Below are 25,793 nucleotides of genomic sequence, written 5' to 3'. Positions count from 1 at the left end.
TTTGAGGTTCGAAAAAAACTTAAATTTATTCAATTACTCTATCGATCTCCAGTTATGAACAATGAAGAAATGTCTATTTAAAAAATCAAAAAAGTAATAAATGTTTGATATTAAATCTCTCCCCTGTAATCAGCACAGGAAATAAAATCTATTTTGCAATTGGAAATAACGTTCCATGGATAACAATCAATTAGTTCTCAGTCCCAACGACTGACTAATCATCGAAAGCACTGATTTAATTATGAATGTTATTACAGGGCTTAAAATCCCTACATTTCTGATATTTTTCATTGAAGAAAAGAATCATCAACTAATTTTCATGGCGATATCGAAGATATCTAAAAAATTTAATACCTAGCATTATTTTCTTGATTCTGCTATCGAATCTACGACACAAGATCTCGGGATCATTCCAATATATAATGAAGAAAAAAATAAGGCCAGGCTAATTTTATCGTCGCATCGTTGGAGCGATTTAATATTATCAAAGAACCGCTGGGACAATAAAATTACTTGGCACACCTGAGCATTTCAACTACATATTTTTAATATTCTGCTTTCATTCTCGATCAATGGAGCAAGTAAGTTTGTTTTCACGAATTAATAGTAGTATTTTTTTTGTTTTTTTTTTCTCTTTATCTTAAGACTTTTTTTGTTGTATTTTTTTTTATAAAATAGAGATGTATCTTTTTAAAGGATTTTGTAGAGATAAATTTGGGAATATCTCGTAGAATTCAGGGGGGGGGGGGGGCTAGCANGGCTAGCACATTTGTACATCATTCGACTGTGAAGTACTTAGCTGATGCAGCTGCTGAGTTACAGCCAGTGTGCCTGCTTCACTTACGGTCACAATCACCCAAATAACATCTGTAAATTGATATTGCAAGAATTAATTTTTATTTATTTGTTGGGAAAATAGATTGGACGGGGCTCTTGGGGATTTCAAAGTCTGTGGAGCTATTAGACGACTTTTGATGGATGTGGAGAGATGGTGAAGAGCGGAAGAATGATAAACTCAATTGATTTATTTCTGCAATCGTTAAAAAAATGTAATTTTCTATGGATTGAAAATGAAATTTGATAGCATTTTTAACTCAGAAAAAACATTAGAAAAATCTGAACTAAAATTTAAATGTCCACTTTGTAATGAAAATTCGTATACTAATTAAAAATTGCAATTTTTTAAGATTTCCAATTTCTTCTTCAAATCATTTATAAACAATCCATTTTATACTTTGAAAATATTGTTTCATAAATCGTAACTAATTTCTTTATGTGCAAAATTTTACCAGAAATCTATTAAATGTAAAAAAATCTTGAGGTATAAACCATTTCCAAAAAAAGTGATTTTTTGCCAAAGTCAACTAACACGATCTTGACCTATCCATAAACTTTTAAAATTTTTTCCACACAATTTAATTAACAATTTCAAATATTGTAAACGTCTAAATCCGCCCTGTGGTTCACCAGGAACTGTCAGAGGCATTTAGATATGTTTAGGAATGCGCAAAAACGGAATGTTCCATTTAAACAAACTGATGAATCAGTTTACACATTAATTTCACGACTTTGAGACACGTATCACTCTAAAAATTTTGTCTTTCCCTCAAACGACGTTCAATAGATCTCCAAGGCCCCTCTACTTTAATCAAGCTTTACTCAAATGATCTCTCACCCCCGAAATAGGATCCAGAAGCAGTCATCATTCTCCATTTACTCTGAAACGTTCCCAATTCACTGGGACTCGTCAAAACGACACTCAATTCAGTTGTATCCTTTGGTGGTAATGCTGGCACTTCTACCCTCGTGCAGTCACCCATAACAACACCACCGGTGTGCAGTAAACAAATGCCCTCTGGCCATGGCTCGGTGCCCGAGTTTTGCACACGCCATGATTTACGAAATTTTGTATTTGGTGATACTGATTCACCCTCGCCAATCGTACTGTCACAGAGGAGTGTCATGCACGGGAGTTTGAACGGTGACTCGTAATCGAAGTAACTGCATATTGCTGCTTGGAGGTTCCTGCAAGAAAAACGACAGTCATGGTGGGGTGAAGCGTGGGAGAGGGAGGGGTGCAGCGGGACATCTTTACTCAAGGTATACCCCAAGACAATAGATCCTCGACAAGAAGAGATGAATTTTACTATCACATGAAAATAGGGGAGGTTGGGGTAAAACGGACACTTTTGACTTTTTTAAAAATGTTAATGAGGGGTTGAAATATTGCTAAAATTTAATAATTTCTTCTCAATACAAAGAACAACTCTTTCCCTTTATGACGCGCCTAAACTGAGCTCAATTGATCAATTTGTTTCTGAGTTATGAATAATTTCAAAAAAGTCTAGTGTCCGTTTTACCCCACCCTCCCCTATACCTGAAAAAAATATCCCAGCATCTTTCGTTAACCAGATAAATTTCCAATGACGTCCAAAACAAAATAAAGAGCTGCCTCCAATGCAGTCTCTCCCAAAAACAATAAACCACAAAGAAAGTTGTGACAAATCCCCTCAAACCCTCCCCATTCCCAACCAACAAAGAGATTCCAGAATNAGATAAAATTTAATAATTTTTTCGCAATACAAAGAATAATTCTTTCCCTTTATGATGCGCCTAAACAGAGCTCAATTGATCAATTTGTTTCTAAGTTATGAATAATTTCAAAAAAGTCTAGTGTCCGTATTACCCCACCCTCCCCTATACCTGAAAAAAATATCCTAGCATCTTTCGTTAACCAGATAAATTTCCAATGACGTCCAAAACAAAATAAAGAGCTGCCTCCAATGCAGTCTCTCCCAAAAACAATAAACCACAAAGAAAGTTGTGACAAATCCCCTCAAACCCTCCCCATTCCCAACCAACAAAGAGATTCCAGAATCCCAGAACCATTAGCGTCCAAACAAAGGGCCCTCGACCCCCCCAAAGATAAACCCAGACCAAGTACAAAAATTGATCCTCAACCAGGTCAAAATATCCTAAGATTTTTTCCCCGAAAACCAATCATTAGCTAGATTAATTTTCCATTACAAATAAATTGTGTCCAAAATCCAATAAACGATCAAATTCAATAGAATCTGTTGGAACAATAGTAAGATACAAAGAAAATTACCATAATCCCTCTAGGTTCCTAAATTCTAGAGCTTAGGCTCTAAATTCTCAAGTTCTTCTTAATTCTCCAAGTTCAATAAATAAATTTCAGTTCTGAACCTAAATAAAAATTCAAGTCTCCTTTCTCCCTCAATCTCCCCAAATCAAATACCCACCCCCGTGTTTTCGAGCAAAAATCTCAAAGCCTATTCCCCACAGGAGTTTACCTAGGGGTGGTTGGGGTAAAACGGACACTTTTGACTTTTTTAAAAATGTTAATGAGGGGTTGAAATATTGCTAAAATTTAATAATTTCTTCTCAATACAAAGAACAACTCTTTCCCTTTATGACGCGCCTAAACTGAGCTCAATTGATCAATTTGTTTCTGAGTTATGAATAATTTCAAAAAAGTCTAGTGTCCGTTTTACCCCACCCTCCCCTATACCTGAAAAAAATATCCCAGCATCTTTCGTTAACCAGATAAATTTCCAATGACGTCCAAAACAAAATAAAGAACTGCCTCCAATGCAGTCTCTCCCAAAAACAATAAACCACAAAGAAAGTTGTGACAAATTCCCTCAAACCCTCCCCATTCCCAACCAACAAAGAGATTCCAGAATCCCAGAACCATTAGCGTCCAAACAAAGGGCCCTCGACCCCCCCAAAGATAAACCCAGAGACCAAGTACAAAAACTCCTCCCCAACCAGGTTATGTTCACCCTTGTCCCTTGCACCCAATAAATAATTACCAATTGTTCATATCCAGGAAAAACGTGGCTGTCGCTTCATTGAGCTGGCTGCCCGCCAGTAACCTCTGCAGTTGCTTCACCAGATCATCCTTATCGGTCGTCCCCATGCAACTGAACTGCTGCAGCAAATGCTGATCAAAGTCATTGTCGACGTCCATCGTAGTGACGATAATCACTGACTTCTTGTCAAAAATTCAAGACGAAAAATCCACCCATCCAATGCCACTCACTGCCTCATCTTCTTTACCACTCCAGTGTCCACTCAGCTAATCCCTGTGATTTGTTTTTATTTTATTGATGAGCGAAAAAATTTAACCAACAATTTTAAATGTCATGATATCTAAGACGTGTGACGTTAGCTTATCGTGTTTTGAGAGTGCCCAAGGTGCATTCATTTGTCCAGTACTACTGGTACAGTCGAGGTAATAAGTCGAATTGAAATATCAACAATCGAGGTACAGTCTGCCCGGGGATGCATGAGTCACCTTGATGCATTGAGGTCCCTCTGGTGGGGATAACCGTTCTGTCAAATGGTCAAATCGAGGAGATTCAATCCAATTTGGTTTACCAATTTTTTTCCACCGATTTTTCGCGAGGATGAGGACTCAAGAGTACTCAGCTGATATTATGCAGCTACATCGATAATTTTGTTTTGGGTTTCTGTTACGTAATCGACCGGAGTGCCCATTAGTCCATTAGTGAGGTTAAGTACTTATAACTGTTTTTCTCGGTGAGTTATGAATGGGGAAGATATGGTTTTAGCTGTTTGGAGGTGCTGGCAACATTAGTACGCCCATCGGGTCATGAAGATCTTCGTAAATGTGAGTGGAGATGAATTATTTGTGGTCCAGGAGAGGTGGCCCTGAGGGGCAGACGGGGCGATTGGACTGATTTTGGAAAGATTAGTGTTTTGGGGTTTTTGATGATAATTTCACATGACTGGTGCTGATGGGGATCAGTTGAATGTCACACAGTTGTCAATGATCAATTAAATCGACTGGGGTAGTTGGCATTTTTTATATTACTCGATATTTTGTCCATTCGTTTATTTAATCATTTAGGTGTTTATCTATTTAGTTATTGTGTATCAAATTCTACTTCAATTTGATTCATTTATTTCCTTGATATTACAAACGTTTTTTTTTGCTTTCTTTTCTCGGTCTATAGATTAATATATCAGTGTAGTTATACTGGGTTAGGCTTTGATAGTTTTGTTTTCTCATAATTTGATAAGATCAAACTATTGCAATATAATCGCATAGAGAGAAATTTCGGTGGCATTGGTGAAACAATGTATGAAGTATATTGTTTTTTTGAGAATACTTTCGGAGTTACGCTTTGTAAAATGCTTTCGAGTCATCGAACATTTTTTTCTTTGAGTATATTATCAAAAAGTTATGAGTATTTGTCTTGGAGTCCATTTGATCAGTCATGTAAATCTAAGAGATAAGAAAAACCTAGCGTTTTCACCGGGAAATTCTATTGCAATTCTTTTGGAATTTCTATGATTTTTTTGGAAATACTCCTGAAAATCTCCCAGATTTTTAACATATCTTTGATAAAAGATATTCTTCGGTATAAATTTTTGCAGGGTTTTTCACTGCATTTTATTTCGGTTTTCATTACAAAATCAGAACAATCAACATCTACTAACTTTTTTTGGTCAAATATTTCAATAGAATTTGAACAAAATTTTTTTTATTTTTCAATGGAATTCTACTTGATTTTTCCTAGAATTCCAATGCAATAAAATCTTCAAAAAGAACCAAACAACTCTTTCTAAATTAATAAATTTTTCTATCTGACTTGTTTTGAGATTTCTTCTGCAGAAAAAATTCTTTGCTATAAATTATTTCAGCTTTCGCTGCATTTTGTTTCGTTTCTCATTACAAAATCAAAAAAATCCACATTTACCACATTTTTTTGTCAAATATTCCAATCGAATTAAAAAAAACATTCTTATTTTTCAATAGAATTGTGCTTGATTTTCCCTAGAATTCCAACAGAACATTGTTATATTACCTCCAACTACGCATTATAAACCCCAGTTACTGCAATTCTTCTCTTCAGCCATTGAAAAACCCCACTAAAACCCAAAATCTTCAAAAAGCCCAGGGACTGCCCCTTGGAAATCCCCACCCATAATTCACAAAAACCGTTCTCCCCCAGGTAATTCAAGAATCACCACCCACCTCATTCTAAACCTCCCCCACCCGCCAGCCCCCATAATGCAGCCTCACCCCGAATGAAGCAACCATAGCCCCCGAAAAAATGGCTGCAATTCGTCACACGCTCCAACGCGAGGTGTTCACCCCGAGCGACGAGAAGCTGCTGAGCGTGTGCTTCGTATCGAAAGCCTACAAGAAGAAGAAAACGAGTTTCCTCTGCCTAGCGACAACGACGGACACCCCAGGCTCCCTGCTGCTCTACCAAGTAAAGAAGAACGACAAGAATGTCTTCAAGAAGAAGCAGTCCTGGCTCCTGACGGACATCCAAACAGTGGACGGCGTGAGCACTGATTCGATGGACATGGAGCTGCACATAGACAAAATGTACAGATGGTCAGCGACGACAGCCCAGGAGCGCCGGACCTTCCTGAGCAACCTGTACACCTACTCCTGCAGTCTCCCCCAGCGTCCAGAGTTCAAGACCATCCCTAAGGACTGGCTGATCGACCCAACAGCATTGAAAGAGAGCGACAGTATAACGTTCACCCCAGACCTGCTGACCCCATCGATATCCTCAGACTACCAGCCCATAACCGAGAAGGAGGCATCAGACCTCGAGAAATTGGTGTCAGACTGCAACTACGCGATCTCCAATGCAGAGCTCTTCATGGAGACCCTCTCAAAAGACCTGTCGATCCTGGACGGCGAGAACGTCCAGTCGGTGCTCGCCTCGGAGCCCCAGGTGACCCAGCTGATGAACGGCATCGAGGCGGCCATAACCGAGGCCTCAATCGTCGAGGCTCGCCTCACAGTCTACGACGAGGCTCTGGGCAGGATCAGGGAGGTGATGGCTAGAGTTGGACAGAAGAACCAGGCCATTCACACTGCTAATCACAACGCCAGACTTCTTCTCGATCAGCTTGATGCAGTGATAACCCAGCTAGACATATCCAATCATCACCAGCATATCATCAGCGAGGCTGAACTGCCTGGGGGTCGAGAGGAGCTTTCTCTGGCTGGTGCAGCACTGCTGAAGGCTGTTTCTGCCCCTTTGCCTCCGGGACTTGATAAACTGTCTGCTGTCACTGAGCAGAAGAGACGACTGGACAAACTCAGGGCCAAGTTCGCTTTGCTGGTGGCGAGACATCTCAATAATCTTTTCATTCATCTGGGGAATGATGTGGGGGAGACTGGGGTGTCAACCACGGATTTGATACTGCCCACTCACTCCACTGTTCACAGGGAGCTCGAGCCTTATACGGAACTCATGCAGCTGCTGAGGGCTCTTGATAGCAAGGCTTTCGCACAGCTGAGCAAGGTTTACACGGGGACCATGTCTAAGCTGTATAAACGGGATTTGAAGGTGTTTTTTGAGGAGGCCAGGGGGAGACTCATCAGTACGAGACCTCAGCATACCTCCAAGTCGGGTAGTCAGAAGGGGGAGGATCTCATCACGCCGGCTCCCATGTGCCTTCTGAGCAATGAAGTTTGGGCGCCGCAGGGTGAAGGTGGGTTGGATTTTTATGCAGTAGGATTCGTCGTTTTTTTTAACTTCGATGTTAACAGTTTTTGCTTCCGAATGGACGCACTGTAATCGTCCAATTTTTGGTTTGATTGGAAATTATGTAGAATGGTCTGAAACGTAAAAATACGATGTTTGGAGGCCATGACTGTGTGAGCATGTCCGCCGCCACATTCTCGGTGGTCAATTTTTAGAAAATTCAGTAATTAAGTGGCTAAAGTAATTCCAAAAAATCTGAAATTTTGTCAACTTCGTAGGTCTTAATGAGCAGTAACTCTGCGAAATTTCAGCCTGGTCGGTCCAATATTTTTTTAGGAAAAGCGATTCGTTTTTAAATCTTTTTCAGCGAATATCTTCAATACTAGAGGACCGATTTCGATTTTTTGTTTTCAAAATAAACGTTTCGATACCTCCTTTTTATCAGTTATTTATAAAATTTTTTGTAATCATTCCAGCTTGTGCAAAAATCGAGATATCAACTTGTTTTTCGAGGGAAAAATGAAAAAAAAATCTTTTCACTATTTTGTCTTCATTTTTCTGATATTCGGTCGTACTTTTAAAGAAATAAACATTATTCGAGAGAAATTTCTATTGGAGAAAAATTTGTGGATGCGTTAAAAGAAGATAAGTCAATTTTGACTATTGACCAGTTCTCAATCAATATCTCGGGATCTAAGGAAGATAGCAAAATTTTTGTGGAGTCGATTTAGTGCTACAACAAATGTAATTACGAAAATTTCGCTATCTTCGTTTACCACTTCACTACTGAATTATTCTCGAAAGTTGGGTTCAAATGATTCTTGAGAGCCCAAATCCTCCAGATTTCATGTTCCCCAGATTAGATTTCTACAACCTTTATCCATTTAACACGCGACATGTCCAAATCAATGAACATTGACAATCGTTATAGGTGCTCTCCTGGACTCCCTCCTGGACCGAGCTCTATCCCAGCTCCAGCCAGTGTGCCTGGCAGAGCAAGCCTTCTGTGTCACCTTCTTCCAACTCGATTTGGCACTGACCCCATCCAAGAGTGGAGACGAAGAGGTTGACAATCCCAACAGTGGAGCCATCTCCCCAGGGTCTGCCACCTCAACAGCAAGTAAAAAACTGGAGAGACAGGTCAACGAGGAGGTCAGAGCCACGATGTCTGCGATTTTTCCGAGTCTCGAGCCAGAGCTCAACAATTTCATTTCATTTCTCGACAAGATCGACTCGTTCTGGTGCATGTTTGTCCTCGTCAGATTGTCCCAGCACGTAATGTCTGCCCAGGACACTGGATCCTTCCTCTCCATGACCTTTGCCTCTGCTCTGGTGCAGGTCAAGAGGGCTTTCGACAAGTTCATGCAAGCACAACTCCAGTCAATTCACGATACTAAAGTCAATAGGAGACACAAGTGCGGAATCCTTCCTTACGTCGATAATTTTGGGCCCTTCGCAAGGGCGGGGGAGAAGATATTCAAGAATTCTGATCGAAAAGTTGATCTTGAGAAGTGGTACACTAAACTGGTTGGTGCTATGTTCGAGGGAATCAGTGTTCACAGCAGTGAACACCACAAAACTCCCCAGGAAGTCATCAAGATGGAGAATTTCCATCATCTCTATGACTTGCTGAGTCAGCTGAAGATTTCTGTTTTGGATCACGAGAGGAAGGAGGCCAAGCAGAAGTATCAGGATGCACTCAAGGCGTATGTGATTCAGTACTTTGGGAGGCCATTGGAGAAACTCAATTTGTTCTTTGAGGGGGTCCAGGCGAAAGTGGGGGCTGGGGTCAAGGAGTCTGAGATCAGTTATCAGATGGCTTTCAGCAAGCAGGAGTTGAGGCGGGTCGTTCGGGAGTATCCTGCCAGGGAGGTCAAGAAGGGACTGGAGAATCTTTATAGGAAGGTGGAGAAACACTTGTGCGAGGAGGAGAATCTCCTGCAGGTATTTGGAATATTAATTGGAATAAATGATGAGATTTTCCAGCGCTTGATATAGTATATTGTCCATCCAGGGCGGAAAGTCATGTTTTCCCCCCCGAGGTGCACATGCTATTTTTTAACACGCCTGCAAAGGAAAGTTCGTATTTTGCTCTTTGATGAGCGGGAGCAAAGTACGAACTTTCCGCGGAGGTGTGCGAAAATAGTATATTTCAGTACATGTGGGGCAATATCGTCTTTAACGTGTGTTTACAGCATGAGCCGAAGGCGAGTGATGTAACCACACACGTTAAGGACGAAATTTCCCAACAAGTACTGAACAAAATTTTATGTCACGAAGCCTGAAACCGGCTGAATTAGACACGAGACGCGAAGCGTCGAGTGTGTAATCCAGCCGGTTTCAGGCATGAGTGGCATAAATACGTTTTCGTCTCGATAACTAGGAGTTGTAGGAGGAAATGTCGATGGAATAACAATCGTTCATGAGATTGAAATATGCCTGAGAAAGTTTCAAGTTCACATTTTGGATGAAGTCAATCTTTCATGATTTATTGATATATAATTGTATTTATAATGAATTATTTCAGGGGAAAATTCCAAAAGTGTTGAATCAAGAGACATATTTTCCTTGAAATTCAATCAATTAAAAAAAATTGCGAATGGAATGGATAATTATAAAAGAATTGTAATTAGATTTGTCAATATTTATTAATTAATGTTGAAAATCCCTGATTCTAATGGTTTTCATCGTTATATGAGGACTGTCAGGAGAGATAGAATCGGTTTAGAGATGAAAACATGATTGAAAAACTTTCAGTTCAAATTGTTTTGAAAAGTCAATCTTTTAAAACTTATTGAATATATTGAATTATCTTCATGATAAATTATTTCAAGAGAAAATGGCGAAAGTGTTGAATCAAGAGATAGTTTTCCTTGAAATTCAATCAATCAGAAAATAATCGCAAATAGAATGGGCAATTACAAAGAATTGTAGTTGCATTTGTCAATATTTATTAATTAATTTCGATAAAATCCCTGATTCTAATGGTTTTCATCGTTATGTAAAGATTGTCAGGAGAGATAGAATCAGTGTAGAGATGAAAACATGATTGAAAAACTTTCAAGTTCGAATTGAAAAGTCAGTCTTTTAAAACTTATTGAATACATTGAATTATCTTCATGATAAATTATTTCGGGAGAAAATGCCAAAAGTGTTGAATCAAGAGATAGTTTTCCTTGAAATTCAATCAATCAGAAATAATCGCAAATAGAATGGGCAATTACAAAGAAATATAGTTGGATTAGTCAATATTTGTTAATTAATTTCGATAAAATCTATCATTCTAATGGTTTTCTTCGTTATATTCAGGTGGTCTGGAGAGAAATGCAGGGTGAATTTATAGCCCAGTACATTTACATCGAAGAATTGATCCAACGATGCTATCCAGACAGTAACGTAACCCTGGAATTCACCATTCAAGATATTCTAGAATTTTTCTCTGAAATAGCCAGATCCCATTGAAGAGCAAATAAATACAAAATCTTCACTGGCTCCCGTTAGATTCACACTATGATACTCATCACATAAAGGATTGTAAATAATTCGAAAATAATGTATATTGTACATAAGACATGTTATTAACATTCAGAAATTATTTTCATAATTTTTCTTTTGTTTATGTCGATCAAGTTTGCAGTTCAAATTAAATAGTAAAAGAGGGAACAGAAATTGTTGAAATCGGGAGTTTTATTCCTTCAACATGATTTACTGCGTACGAGTTACAGAGGGCAGACAAATATGCCAATAAAACTTGTACAATTTATAGTTATTACCATTTTTTTGTTTCTTCAGGCTGTACAACACTGCTCTAAGATTATCTAATTTCACAAGTTCGTCTGCTCCAAATGTTTAATTTAATCGTAGTATTTCACATGAACGTATCCCTCGGGAAGTTTGGGTCCCGAGTTGAGGTAAAGAGCATCGTTCGTCTTGGCCTGAGAATTCCAAAGAAATTATTCATTCATCGGAGGAATATTTAGGACAAAAGTGCCTACAAGCCTAGTAAAAGGAATTCCTGAAACGCTTTCTAAACCCTTCATTACTCATGTGTTGTATTATCAGGGGAGTGTGAGGTGGTGTGGATTCGTCTGACTTTTGAAAAAAAAAAAAAATGATTCAGAAGAAATTCAATAATTACAAAGAATGCACTCCTTCAGCCTTTTCAGAACAATTTTTTCCAGATCGTCCATCCAATTTCTTTTCAAATTATTTTTCAGGACTTTTTTTTCAAGTTATTTTTAATATTTTTCTTCAATACATAAACATTACGGAACTGAGTTCGATGTCAGATGCATATTCAAACCTCTCGTTTATGGAGCTAATTTTCATAAAAAATTCTGACATTTCCTCTGTCGAATGGCGCAAACAAAATTTCGATTCAATGAATTACTGATTTGTTATTAACAAATTTCCGACAATCGCCGATCTTGGCAACCATTTGTACTATCGAACTGCGATTAGTCTTGAAAATTCCAGAAAAATTTGTATAAAGAAATACCGTAATTGAACAACTTATTGGTGAAAGCTTAAGATTATCATTAAATTTTAGATGATAATATTTTAATCAGCAGTGTAGAAATTATTGCGTATTGAACAGCGAATTCGAGTAGACGGGAGGTCGCCGGCCGATGAGGACACAGCGCAAAAGTTAAATTGAAGAAAATAGTGCTGAAGGCGCCCCGCGTGAGTAACGAAGGGTTGAGCTCCAAAATATGACCAACTTCATTTAGATTATGTTGTGCAATCACCAAGTATTGAAGATAAACACCCAGAAAAATGACTCAATAAAACTTTCGATTTGGAATCAAATAAACGATTTATTCGATCCAATGAAAAGATTACTTGATAAATTCGCGCTCTTCGTCGTCTCAAAAATGACACAATTTTCAACCGACAGTCTTTATTTAGATCAAAGAACCATCCGTTTATATTTAGCAAACTATTTATTCGACGTTGTATAAAAATGCAAATAAGAATCGTTTCAACTTTGAATAGCAGCTTTACTAAGAGCTATATGCAGTAAATCAATCCAGCAAAGTTTATTCAATTAAAATAAATTATTTCTCCGGGTGTAATGAGGTAAAAAAAAAATAAAAAACATGATCATTCATAATGAAAAATACATAATCATTCTGTACGTACGATTGTGAAGGCGGTCACTAGGAAAGTGATACCTGCAACAAGTTGCACGTTCAAAATCTTCTGTTTCTTGTCATAGTACTCCTGCCACGACCCTTGGGGCACGGGGCAGTCATCCATGGTGGGGTATTTGAAAGGTTTGTCATCTGCGTGGTAACGACGGACACCTGGTCAGGAAAAAAATTTAAACTTACCCACGTCTTCCTCTCATATTGGGAAATGGTAATGAAATAGGCCTTTTCATCAAAGAATTTGGAGAGAGCAAAGTATTTCAAATTATGAAAATAATTCTACGATGTTTTGGAAAAGACAGTTAACACACTCTCGGTTCGACTCAAGATCCATTCGAGACGAAGTCATTGTCGATGGGCTGTAATGCATGGGTATGAAGGGATAAACAAATAATGATGTACAATCCATCGTCATTTTTAACTTCCCGGCTCGAAGGGAGGAAGATATTGTAATGACCCCGAAAATTGAATGTGGAAATTTCATTATTTCTCCAGGTTTCTGTTTACAACCACGGCCCCTACTAAATTATTTGAACTTTACTTTTTTTAAATTATTCATAATTCAGAAACAAATTGATCAATGAAGCTCAGTTTAGGCTCGTCACAAAGGGAAAGAATTGTTCTTTGTATTGAAAAGAAAAATTATTAAATTTTATCAACATTTCAACCTCTCATTAACATTTAAAAAAAAGTCGAAAGTGTCCGTTTTACCCAACCTCCCCTAAATGTTAATTATTGTAAGGTGCAACTTCTCATAATATTACTAAACCAATGATTGATGCTGATGCTATTGGCCGGTTTTCAATGAATATCTCGAAATCGAAGAGGGATAGCAAAATTTTTGTCATGACCGTTTTTGTGGCCCTCAATTCGCTCTATAAAAAAGGTTATAACGAAAATTTCGTTACCTTCCTTAGATTCGGAGGTATCCCTCGAAAATTCAGCTATGGGATAGGTCGACTTCGACTTGAACCGTTTAACTGCTTCGCTACTGAATTTATTGATCATGAAATCATCATATCATGAAATTTTCTTCGTAAAAGGTTTCCGGCTGATCTCTTGAGATAATTCACCTTCAATAAATTAGTTTCTGAATTACGAATGTTTTTAAAACGAAAAAAACATGCATTTTTATCCCGCTTTGCCTTCAATCCTGAAATATTCAGCAAAGACTAAGATCAAGTGCAAGTGTCTCATTTCATTTTACCCCTTTGGCCACAGTGCTACTAAAACTGCTAGGTTATGACTCCGAAACATTTTCAAAATTCCTTTGCTAAAAAAAATAAGCCAAGAAAACTCCGAGAAAAAATTAAACACCACATGAATGAAATATGGCAGCAGAAATGTTTGTTCTCTGGATGAAAAAAACACCTAAAGAGAGGACTCCTGAAAACCTTCAGTCCATTATGTAATAAAAAAAACCTTACTTCTTCAACTGCAGAAAACAACAACTCAATCATAAAATTGTTCCAAATTACTCACCAGAACGGACAACCTGTGCCACTGGCCTCACAGCTCGTGTCAGCATTGTTGAACAAATAACAATTGATCACTAATTTATTTTGCAATGAACCGAGTGAAAAAATGTGCAATCAGACGGGTGTCGTCAAGATTGCCAAACTTCAGACATCAGGTGCGCCACGTTTCCCAGTGACAATGCAAAACAACCGCCAAGATTTAAACATACTCAGAGTTCATAATAGGGAACTTGCATGCAGCTCACAGAGATGCTCAAGTCTCTCTAATGCCCTATTCACATATTCCTCGTGACATGTGAATCGCTAAACGACGAAAATTATGGAGAAATATTGCGTAGATGTCTTATGATAATTCATTGAAAATCAGTCGTTTTCGAGGCCAATTTTTCGGTCATGACGTCACGAAGACGGTCAGGCGACGCTTGATTGGTTGTAAGAGAAGAGAGTGGGGAGTTGTCGTCCTCCATTGGCAGAGGCGCAGGTCAAGATTGGGTTAGGTCGGCTTGAGCTATTCTGTGATAGGTCCAGCCCTCGACCGTCTGTGTGACGTCATTTTCGATTTCAAAGCGTTTGAAATCTTCAACTTTTAATAATTAATTATTAATTAATGAGGAATATTTCAAAGGTTTGTGAATGAAAAATGAATTCAGTAGCGAAGTGGTAAAACGGTTTAAGTCGACTTATCTCCCCGTTGAGTTTTCGAGAAATATTTCCGAATCTAAGGGAGATAGCGAAATTTTCGTAATTACATTTGTTGTAGGTCTCACTCGGCTCTACAAAAAAGGTTATAACAAAAATTTTGCTATCTCTCTTAGATTCCGAGATATTCATTGACCAAACTTGAGATTAGAAAATTGAAAAAAAATCATGTAAGTTCGCTATATACGTAGGGAAATTCTCATGCTATAAACTTTATCATTCAGTAGTTTGAAGATGTTTGTAGTTAAAATTAAATAAAAACTGAGTGTCTAGCCATGGATAAATCATTTCTACTCGCAGAAAAAATTGTTCGAAGGTGAACTTGTGTTTTTCCTTGACATTATTCAAGCACTAGAATTTGGATGAGTCTCATCTCATCCTGAAAATTGGTCATTCAGTAGTTTGAAGTAATTTATTGTTAAAATTACATGAAAATTGAGGATTTAGCCCTAGGGAAATCAATTTCACTTGTAGGAAAAATTCTTCCAAGTGTTCTGTCTACCCTCTGGCGGGTAGAATCGTGCAATCTAACTATTTAAGATGTTTCGTTCGAAAAAGGTCAATAATGACATTCATCTAGAATGCATATAGGATATTTAAAATCACAATTAATGATTATCTATGAATTTTGATAATATAGTTTCATGCTAATTCGAAAAATCGCTATAAGGATCCGCGCATTAGAAGCTGAATGGGTGTTCATAACTTGTAAACGAAATCGAGAAAAATAAAAAAAATTCGGATATTACCTGACAACTGCGATGAAGATCCCATAAAAATTTCGATTCAATGTCATTATTTTTTTGTCACAGAAATCCCTTAAAGTCTTAATCAGATTTCGTATACTCAAAAAAATCCATCTACATAAATTGGGAAGAAATGAACTGATTTCCACAAACTCCTCCAAATATGATGAAACAATCACACGTATGATTTAATATGGTTCAAAAAATCACAGATACACACTGTTGGATATGTACAAATAATTATATTCCAATCACGCTATAATTTTATGTCCCCTGTCATATCGGTATAAACATACTATATTTACAATAATCATCATTTTTGGTTGACATAATTTGGTGAACAATGTACTGATACCTATTCATTGATGAAAATAAATGTTCTCGAAATATTCGTAACTCATTGAACTACTAATGACATGATCTCATTTCTCCCTTATAATGAATATTATACTGCATTGATGAATTTGTTCTTGAGTTATGAATATTTTTTGAGTCAGAGATGTTCATTCTATCCCTTTCTCCAATAGCAATTATTTCCCCTTAACATTACACATTGGATGACAGACTGAAAGAACGCACTATCAATTCCATATACACATTATTGTTGGAGTTAATTAAACCACTAAAATGGATAAACAATACTCTGAAGCTAATCATGTATGAAAAAATTTCGGTCACAAACCTAGCGCTTTCTCCGAGAAATTCTTTTGAAAAATAATTATTCTAGGGAATACTATTTGTTTTTGCGTCAATCCAATTAAAAATTATGCAACTCTCCTTTGAATTTTTAAATAGATATGTGTTTATAGGAAAAAGTGCAGATGTTAATTTTTCTATATAACTCATTCTGTTGGAATTTTTTCTCTTAGAATTCTGAGGCGCAAATTATCCAATTTTTTTTTGCATTTTATTATGAGAAAAAAAATGGGACAGAAAAAAACTTGGAGATTTTACGCCCAACAATTAGTGTAGAACTAAAATCTATTGAATTATTTCCGTCAAATGTCTCTCAGGAATATGTTATGGTCAATCTGTATAATCTCCAATAGAACTGACCCAAAAACAAATTGATTTTTTAAATAAAATTTTGATAAAGATTGAATGGAATTTCTTGAGGAAAGCCCTAGGTTTTTCCATTAAATTTTTGCATACGCGACTTAATATCTTCAAGAATGAAATCTAACAGTAAAAGAGAGCCCACAGCCATTACAAACTGATCAAAAAATAATTAATCTGTAGTTGATAAAATTGAGGCAATTCCAATCGTTCTCCACCGAATTTGTTCCATCAATTCTCTCAACTGTATAATTTCGCCTCCTCATTCCATTAATATCTTTCACTTCTACTCCTGTTCGCTACGTAATTACACTGTTGCCACTGGCATGTGGCTCAGTGAGATCCTCGACAGAGTCAAATTGGTTCTCACTGTGTCCTGGATCACTTGGGTAACCAGAGAATGAACCTGCTGGAGCACTGTGTGCTGTCGGTATCACTTGATCTGGCAGGAGGGAGGTTCTCTCGTTGACATTTCCCCAGGTCTGCTGATAAGCTCCACGACCGCGAATCCTTCGACTCAGAGACGAGCCAACAACGCTGAAGTGCTCTTTTATATCATTGTGAACGTCCGAGACGTCCCACATAGCCCTGAAACGATGAAATTAATTTTAACAATGATGTACCTCCCCTGAATAGAGAACAACACGCACGAAAAAATTTAGTAGAAAAACCTATCGAATTCGCTAGACAATTCTAATGGATTTCTATTCAATTCAAGCGAATGCGCCAGATTTTTCTACCAAATTTGTCATACGTCATTATACGAAATCCAACAATTGCTGGAGTATGCAATTACCTAAAGGCATCCCACCAGGCTTGGCTCTGTGCTAAATTAACATATGGCTTGTAACTGAAGCTGTAGTGGTGTGCCACAGCCGCTAGAAACATCTCTATACAAATGAGGAAGTCTTGAAGTTTAGCGGAAATATGCCTAATGTCATCAGTATTATCAGTGTCGAAGATATTCGATATCACACCGCAATAGACCAGTATTGCTATTAGAACTCCTTGGCTGTAATTTTCGAAAACATAAAAAAACGATTTTAAAAATCATTTTGCGGAATTCCAATTTCAAGTATTAATTAACCCAATTAAATCGAATTAATCTGGGGCGATCATTATCGGCTTTCGACCTCAAATTCTGACATCCCTTTTATCACAAAACCCTATAAAAACTCGATTTTTCTGTTACCAAAGATGACAATTAAAAAACAAATCAATAATAATTCTCGTTTCTACCCCCTTGTCTGCAAATTCTGTTATTCATTAATTTCGTTGTATTTTCTTCCTTGTTAAGACGGAAATGCAGCTTTTGGTGAGGTTTTGTCCTGGAGGAGACCTCAGGGTTTAAGGTCGCAACGTCAACAACGATTTTATGAAATTAATTCACTTAGATTCCATCCTTTTTTAACGACTAAAACGCTACAAAACATCGATTTCAATAGAAAAACTACTCTCGTAGTGAAATTTCAAGTGATAAAGCTTTGAAATTTTTAACAACGACAAATTACATGAAATTTCTGTATATTTCTTCATTGACGAATCAGTTAATTTCTTGACTATTCAAGTAATTCTCGATTTTCCGGTTCATACGGCTTTGAAATACATTGAAAATTTTGAAAATTCAAGCAACACGTCTTCTGAATTCTCGATCTATCAAAAATTGAATGTGATGCTCAATTTTCACAATGGGTTTGGAAATTCAAGCTTTCATTGAAAAATCAATGATTGTTTAATTTGAACAATCCAACTTGCTTAAATTTTCAAGATAAATGAGAAATTTTGTGAACGCCTTCATTTGAAATTGAATTCACACTCATAAACTACAATAAAACTCAAAACTACAAATTCATAACTACAACGCAATGAATTATCAATCAACTTACAAAAATGAGAAGAAAACCACAGCTTTGATGCACAAAAATTTGCCAATTGGTTTCATTGGCTTCAGAGCTTCAGCATTGGCTCGATAAAATAGCACTAAGCAGTACATTGCCACAAACTGGGATAAATTATTGAAGGCAATCATGTAGGGGAAGGCAACGTCCCCACGAAATTCACCTTCTCCATAGACTTCATTCAAGGCGCATATGCTGAAATGCAGTTTATCAGGAATTAAAAGAATGTCTTGTTTGTTAACACAATGAGATAGAGGAAGTATGCGCTATGCGTCAATCAACTCACAATGAAATTAATGTCGACAAAGGTCTGACCACGGCATACTGCAGTATACCGTGTTTACACATGTGTACAAATTCATGTCCCATCTCCCAATCTGGTAAACAACAGAGTGGAAACATGTGATGGACTTGTGGTGATATTTCCAATCTGTGCTCAAGCTGATGATCGGCATTGAGGTAGGCCAACAGGTACATCATGAAATTGTATATTACATATGCCTCGTAACACTCGCGCAAACTGTCTACGTATATACTGATTTTTGGGTAAATTAAACCTAGCCACTGGAAATTATAAATTGTGGATTATAGTTTGGATGATATTTTTTATATTTCGACATCTAATAAAACAAGAGTATTTTAATTTTTTTTTTAGGAGAAAAGAAAATTAAATTAAATTAAAAAATTTAATTCCATTCATTTAATTTTATTTTAATTTAATTTTTTTTTAAATTGAATTTTAATTAATTTAATTAATTTAATTAAGGCCCGGGGGGCTAACTATTTTTGGAATGTTATCTGGATTTTTTTTATCTTTCGTAATCCTAAATTGTCAATTGAGTGGTAAAAATTATGATAGAATGATAAAAAAATAGAAAATATTCCGAGCTCTTTCAAAGAGCGTTTTTAATTGAGATTCAGAGTGAGTTGAAAAAAGTGGAAATTACAAATATCTGATTCGCTGTGGCAAATTATCTATTAACTGTCATTTTCCATGGTCGATAACAAAACACTAACTTTTCATGGGAAGTGACAGCTAGGTATCTCAATTTTCAAAACAGTAGTATGTAGTCATCTGCCATTTTTATGTGATAAAAGTGTGAATAAAAAATTCTCCAAAATATTACAAATTTTTTGAAAGAGCCTTTTCCGTAATAAATGTCTCTGTGCAGTGTGGGAAAAGATTTACGAAATCAGTCTTCCCCCTGCATGGTATTGGGTGACAGGCCGCCATTTGTCACCGTAAATCAGATACATTTTTCAATTTCTTGTTATTCAACTTATTCTGAATATAAATTAACAATACTCTTTGAAAAAATTAAGAATTTTTTCTACTTTTTTTTTTGATTATTCATTCATAATTGACAATTTCAGGTGACGAAAGATGGAAAAACCATCGAGATAACGTTCGAAAGATAGTACACCCGGGCCTTAATTTAATTAAAATACTCTTGTATCTCAAAATTTGCGTTAAGACTAGGGTATCTCAAAATTCACGTGAAAAATCGTTTGGAATCTCACATTTACCTCCTCTCGACAGCTGAATAAATGGTATGAATGCATCAAAAAGTACAAATAACGTGAAGTAGTTCACATTGAAAGAGAAATAAAATAATTTGCGAGTTCCGTGAGACTTAGAAATAGATGTGAACAACAAGGTTTCACATGAATTTTGAGATACCCTCCTCTTAACGCGAATTCTGAGATACCCTTGTTTTAAAAATAAAATTGAGATACCCTTGTTTTATTAAAGGATGTCGATTTATCCACTGAGAAAAAATTTCTAATATTTAGTGTTTAGGTTTTCGACGTCCGGGGTAAAATGGGTTGGGTAGGAATTTTTTTTTTTGTATTTATGTACCCCATGATATATTAAAACTCGCTCAATAATTATCTTCATCAACCGAAGACTTTCAAAGTTCACCTGGGTCCCCCTGGGCTAATTACTTGTCTGAAGTGAATATATTTCAGATATTAGAATTTTTTCTCAATGAAGGTATTCATTTCGTTTTCACTTACGGCATTCACTGCATATATTGGCACCATCCATAGTATCCTGTCGCAAAGAACGTAAACTTATGAAGAATTATCTTAAGTTGATATGGACGTTGTGGGATAATTGTTTAAAAATATCGCGGACGAAAATAAATAATAACAGTGACAATCCAGTAGTGATAAACTGTAGAAAGTCAATTTCGCAATTTTTGTTGAGCGTTCATTTACCTCGGGAACTAGTGGTTTTCGGAAAATTCTCGTGAGATTTTCAAAAATGTTAATGACTCAATAGGAACACTTTATCCAATTTTAATTGATAATTCTTCGGAATGGCAGTTGTGACTATAAAATCATCCAAAAGTGTTCACTGTCCCACAATTCCTCCGTTTTTCTCTCAAAAATAATTTATTACCGAGATGAATCAACATTGAACAAGATCTGAAAAATTAACTTATTCTGTTTTGCTATAATTTTGCTTCCGAATGGTAGAAGCATTCTATCCCCAAATCCGAAATTTCCAATTTTTTGTGACAGGATAACAAAGTTTGACCTCCGGCGTTGGTATTAATACATGTCATGGTAAGTCGAAATAGTATATGTTTCGTCATTAGGCTGAAAAAAACAGTTCTGGCGAATATGACTTTTCTGTACTGCTTCTCACGATTTCTCGTCTGGGAATTGGTATTGCATACTTCCCAAACTCGAAAACTGGAAAATCACTAAAAAAAATCTTGTCCCGAGCTGCTGCGATGGGGTTTTTTTACTCGTGTGGTTGGCCAGTCCTCGCCTTCGGCTCGGACACCAACGCCACACGAGTAAAAAACCCCATCACAGCAGCCCAGAAAATAGTATATTTCGTTACGAGTGCGGAAAAGAGTTCTTTGGCTCGTGGGAGGTTTATAGCACGAGCCGAGGCGAAGCCGAAACACTTTTCCCACGAGTATCGAACGATATTTTTCATCACAATGTGTAGAAAAGGGAAGTTTTAGGCACGCGAAGCGTGCCTAAAACGTTACTTTTTCGCACAGCGTGATGAAAATACTATTTCAGTCCGAGTCGAAAGCGAGGGCCTCAAATATGTGAGCTAGAAAATTTTGTTTATGCCACGTGAGAAACAATATTTTTGTCATAACGGCTGGAATGACAAAAATTCTCTTTTTAGGCCATATCCGGATGTGGGAATGTACGTGTGTATGCGACCGATCGTTTTTATCGATAACGGAAATCATAATTGTTTAAATGAATCCAATTGTGATTTAAAACATTCCACCCAATGCCATCTTGTCCGAGCTCGATCATGAGAATGATTGCATTATCTGTTGAAAAATTTTATTGTCAAACCAGTATTTAGGCAAACGTAAAAAAATTTAACGTTGGGGCAATGTTGGATCCCTGAATTCAATTTGAAATACATCATTATAGAAATTCCATTCGGAAGTAAATTGACTAAGTTGTGACGAAAGAAATTTCCCACTTGTTTGTCACTCCCGTACTAACTTGACTCATTAATCACCATAATTAAAATTCATATTGTATACGAAGAAGTTATGTGATAGGCTGGGGAAGATGGAGAAGGTACTGAGAGGCAGGAGAGAGGAAGGCAAGTGGAAGGAGGTAGTTAAATAAGTTGAGAAGAAAGAAGGAGTCGAAAACAGGCGAGAGGACAAGGAGAAATCGAAGGAAGGAGCTCGGAAGCAGGAGGGGAAAGTGATTTTAAAATCCAAAAACTATGCAAATGTGATACAAGAGACTTACCTGATATTAAACTAATAAAAAATGAATAAATATATGAAGTGGACTATAAGTGAGTAGGTAAACAAGTAAATAACACGAGATTAGAGATGAAAATGAAGAGCATGGGAGGCTTGTGTGGATGTGAAACAAAGAAAACTTTTGTAACATCAAGGAAATAAATTGAATTGAAAAAATTCATATTGTACCTGATAATGTACTTCTGCAATCTCGGTTGTGTATAATAAATCATATGCTGGACAATCTCATAAAAAGCTATTGGTAACGCTAATAGGACGAACCCGCCGCCCACAAGGGCACCCTGATCCTGCTTTTTGAATCCATTCTGCATGGATTTCGTCAGCAATATGGGCACTAATATACATATTAAAAGTGCGTAAAGGCCAGTGAGCACTGGCAATATCCATATTCGCCATCGTCGCAAAATGTTCGTCATTTCTCATCACTTGTAAAGCAATTGTATCAAAATGTTACATAATTCCCACGTTAATCCACTTCTGCAACAGAATTATTGAACTAAAATTATTGATTCAGTTTCGTTAAGGATCTTGACAGGATCGATAGGGGGAAAGAGTACAATATTCTAGTGTCCCCTTTCATCCGAAAAATCCATAAATCCGGAAGGAATTATGGCATTGAGCGAAATTACGTGATACTTTGCGCCCAAATGAAGAAAAATAGAGACAATTTTATCGTTTAATCACTGGACTAATCACCGGTGGCTGAGCCAGTACTGAGCATGAAAATTTGTCCTTCACTCGCCCATAATCTCTAATTATCCTCATGAAGCCTTATCAAAAGCCAACAACGAATTTTCTGTATTCAAAAATAATCAATGACTGGAAAAAACAAATTGTTTCCCATTCCACATTATTTGTTTCACTTTCTTATTCATTCGAGACTTCAACGCCAAAGAGATTACAAATCTACGCATCAAATTCGAGCAAGTGTTTTTGTGATGTCAAAGTATCTCTCACAAAAATATGAAAGAAACTAATGCGAGTGCGGACTATTCCAAACTCTAGTGACAGAATAATTTGTTCGAAAAAAATTCTCATGGAAATTAAATCAAGATGTATTATTTTATTTCGTCGTTTCGTTACTCCGATTATTGCTTCAATTGACACTTGCCGAAACACTGGTTGAGCCCAAAGAAGCCACTCGGGATTTTACGCATACGCATCACGGATACGCATTTTGATGTATATTCTCCTTCCACCCGGTGCCTGCACTGACAGTCTCAATGAACTGAGGAAGAGCATGAGGAATAGAAGATAAATTACCCTTCCCTCTGATAATCACTGGATTAATCGCGAGTCAGTTCCCCAGTGCTAGGCATAAAAGTGGAATACTGGCTGATAAGAAACAAAATGTTGCAAAACAAATTATTTGTAATTCCTGTCAATTTGTCTAATTGCCTTCGTCGAAACATCTTTAAAAACTATTTATAAAAAATAGCGAAAACGTGTACTATTCCAGTCTCATAACTGCAAAATTTGGAAGAAAAAAAATTTCATTGAAATGAGACAGAGTAGGATTATTCATTCCTTCGTTTTGTCACTCCACTTATTACTTCGTTTGACACTTGTCAAAACATTGGATGAGCCTAAAAAACTCGAGATTCCACGCATGCATTTTGACATGAATTTTCTCTCAACCCGGTGTCTACGGTGACAGACTCAATGAACTTAAGAAAAACATGAAAGATAGAAAATTAATTATCTCTCTCTCTCTCTCTGATAATCATTGCATTAATGATGAGTGACTTAGCCATTACCAGGCATGAAAATCGAGTACAAACAAATTGTTTCCAATTACAATTTGTCTGCTTTCCCGTGTCGAAATATCATTAAAAACTATTTTAAATAACAAAATTTGTTCGAAAAAGAAATTCATTGAGATGAGACAAAGCAGGATTATTCATTCTTTCGTTTTGTTAGTCCATTTATTACTTTGTTTGACACTTGTCAAAACATTGGATGAGCCTAAAAAACTCGAGATTCCACGCACGCATTTTGACATGAATTTTCCCTCCACCCGGTGTCTAGCCTAACAGACTCAATGAACTTAAGAACAACATGAAAAATAGAAAATTAATTATCTCTCTCTCTGATAAACATTGTAATGATGACGAGTGACTTAGCCATTACTAGGCATGAAAATCGAGTACAAACAAATTGTTTCCAATTACTCACAATTTGTCTGCTTTCCCGTGTTGAAATATCTTTAAAAAACTATTTTAAATAACTAATGAGAACGTATACTATTCCAAAGTCTAGTAACAGAAAAATGTGTTCGAAAAAAAATCCCATTGAAATGAAAAAAAAGCAGGATTGTCTATCCTTCGTTTCATTACTCCAATTATTGTTTCATTTGACACTTGTCAAAACATTGGATGAGCCTAAAAAAATGAGTTATCCTTCTCTCTGATAATCACTGCCTTAATCCCGAGTGACCTAGCCAGTACTAGGCATGAAAATCTACAATATTTCAAACGAATTGTTGAAAAAACAAATTAGAATGTGTACTAGTCCAAAGTCTAGTAACAGAACATCTCATTCAAATGAAACAAAGAAGGATTATTCATGCCTTCGCTTCGTTTCATTACTCCAATTACTGCTTCGTTTAACACTTTTCAAAACATTGAATGAGCCTAAAAACTCGAAATTTCACACACGCATTTTGACGTAGATTCCCCCTCTACCCGGCGCCTATATACTGACAGTCTCAATGAACTCAAGAGAAACACGAAAAACAGAAAATTAATTATCCTTCTCCCCGATAGTCACTGCATTAATCACGAGTGACTCAGCCAGTACTAGGCAGAAAAATTGAGTGCAAACAAATTGTTTCTAATTACTCACAATTTGTCTGCTTTCCCTCTGTCGAAATGCCTCTAAAAAACTATTTTAAAAATCTAATGAGAGCATATACTCTTCCAAAGTCTAGTAACAGAAAAATTCGTTAAAAAAAATCTCATTAAAATGAAACAAAGCAGGATTATTCATTCCCTCGCTCCGTTACCCGACTATATCTTCGTTTGACACTTGTCGAAACACTGGATGAGCCTAAAAAAACCACGAGATTTTACGCACGCATTTGACGTAGCTTCCCCCTCTACCCGGTGCCAACCCTGACAGCTTCAATGAATTGCAGAAGAGCGTGAAAAACAGAAGATGAATAACCCCCCCCCCCTGACAATAGAGGAACAATATTAATTACTCACACGTGGTGACAATGAAGATTCACAGAGAATAATAACTCCTCTCATCTAAAAAAATCTGGAAATTAACCTTCAGCTGCCGCATCGCCGTTTCTCCTTCGAAAATCACCGAGGGATGTTCATCAATTCAAGGAAAAAATTCTAAAAAATAACTTCCACTTCTCGGATTATTGTCCCAACGTCTCTGTGGAGATGTTTGCTGTGTTAAATATTAAATAATCGAGGAAAACTGGAGAAAAAAAATTGAGAAGCCCTCGCTGTCACTAGGAGTGATCGCTAGTTATTTTTGTT

At 36.8% G+C, this 25,793-nt stretch overlaps 4 protein-coding genes across 7 annotated transcripts; 1 reads left to right on the top strand and 3 right to left on the bottom strand.

The window, feature by feature from the left end:
• Window positions 1-760: 760 nt before the first annotated feature.
• LOC107038684 (uncharacterized protein C6orf106 homolog) lies at window positions 761-4,331 on the bottom strand. Its single transcript, XM_015257915.2, has 3 exons — window positions 3,837-4,331; window positions 1,676-2,025; window positions 761-867 (listed from the first exon to the last, which is right to left on the bottom strand). Exons 1-3 carry the CDS (start codon window positions 3,992-3,994, stop codon window positions 761-763), a joined length of 615 nt encoding a protein of 204 aa, XP_015113401.1. The 5' UTR covers window positions 3,995-4,331.
• On the top strand, window positions 4,214-11,183 carry LOC107038683 (exocyst complex component 1). Of its 2 annotated transcripts, none has more exons than XM_015257914.2 (4): window positions 4,214-4,657; window positions 6,057-7,512; window positions 8,437-9,449; window positions 10,815-11,183. In XM_015257914.2, exons 2-4 carry the CDS (start codon window positions 6,108-6,110, stop codon window positions 10,965-10,967), a joined length of 2,571 nt encoding a protein of 856 aa, XP_015113400.1. In that variant the 5' UTR covers window positions 4,214-4,657; window positions 6,057-6,107; the 3' UTR covers window positions 10,968-11,183. The 2 variants fall into 2 exon arrangements, with proteins under 2 accessions (XP_015113400.1, XP_015113399.1); XM_015257913.2 differs by having other exon boundaries at window positions 6,006-7,512.
• LOC107038685 lies at window positions 11,175-14,286 on the bottom strand. Its single transcript, XM_015257916.2, has 3 exons — window positions 14,138-14,286; window positions 12,648-12,811; window positions 11,175-11,440 (listed from the first exon to the last, which is right to left on the bottom strand). Exons 1-3 carry the CDS (start codon window positions 14,181-14,183, stop codon window positions 11,360-11,362), a joined length of 291 nt encoding a protein of 96 aa, XP_015113402.1. The 5' UTR covers window positions 14,184-14,286; the 3' UTR covers window positions 11,175-11,359.
• A 1,454-nt stretch (window positions 14,287-15,740) lies between these two features.
• Window positions 15,741-25,771, bottom strand: LOC107038647 (transmembrane protein 184C). Of its 3 annotated transcripts, XM_015257869.2 has the most exons (8): window positions 25,304-25,345; window positions 25,144-25,224; window positions 22,468-22,776; window positions 20,552-20,588; window positions 18,819-19,096; window positions 18,521-18,727; window positions 17,431-17,646; window positions 15,741-17,222 (listed from the first exon to the last, which is right to left on the bottom strand). In XM_015257869.2, exons 3-8 carry the CDS (start codon window positions 22,713-22,715, stop codon window positions 16,934-16,936), a joined length of 1,275 nt encoding a protein of 424 aa, XP_015113355.1. In that variant the 5' UTR covers window positions 22,716-22,776; window positions 25,144-25,224; window positions 25,304-25,345; the 3' UTR covers window positions 15,741-16,933. The 3 variants fall into 3 exon arrangements, with proteins under 3 accessions (XP_015113355.1, XP_015113354.1, XP_015113356.1); XM_015257868.1 differs by lacking the exons at window positions 25,144-25,224; window positions 25,304-25,345 and adding an exon at window positions 25,506-25,771; XM_015257870.1 differs by lacking the exons at window positions 25,144-25,224; window positions 25,304-25,345 and adding an exon at window positions 25,573-25,771.
• Window positions 25,772-25,793: the final 22 nt, after the last annotated feature.

This window comes from Diachasma alloeum, unplaced genomic scaffold (assembly GCF_001412515.2).
Source record: "Diachasma alloeum isolate Michigan unplaced genomic scaffold, Dall2.0 Dall_scaffold_00286, whole genome shotgun sequence".
Classification (NCBI taxonomy): domain Eukaryota; kingdom Metazoa; phylum Arthropoda; class Insecta; order Hymenoptera; family Braconidae; genus Diachasma; species Diachasma alloeum.
Note: the sequence above shows the minus strand (reverse complement) of the source record. Positions and strands in the feature narration are given on the sequence as shown.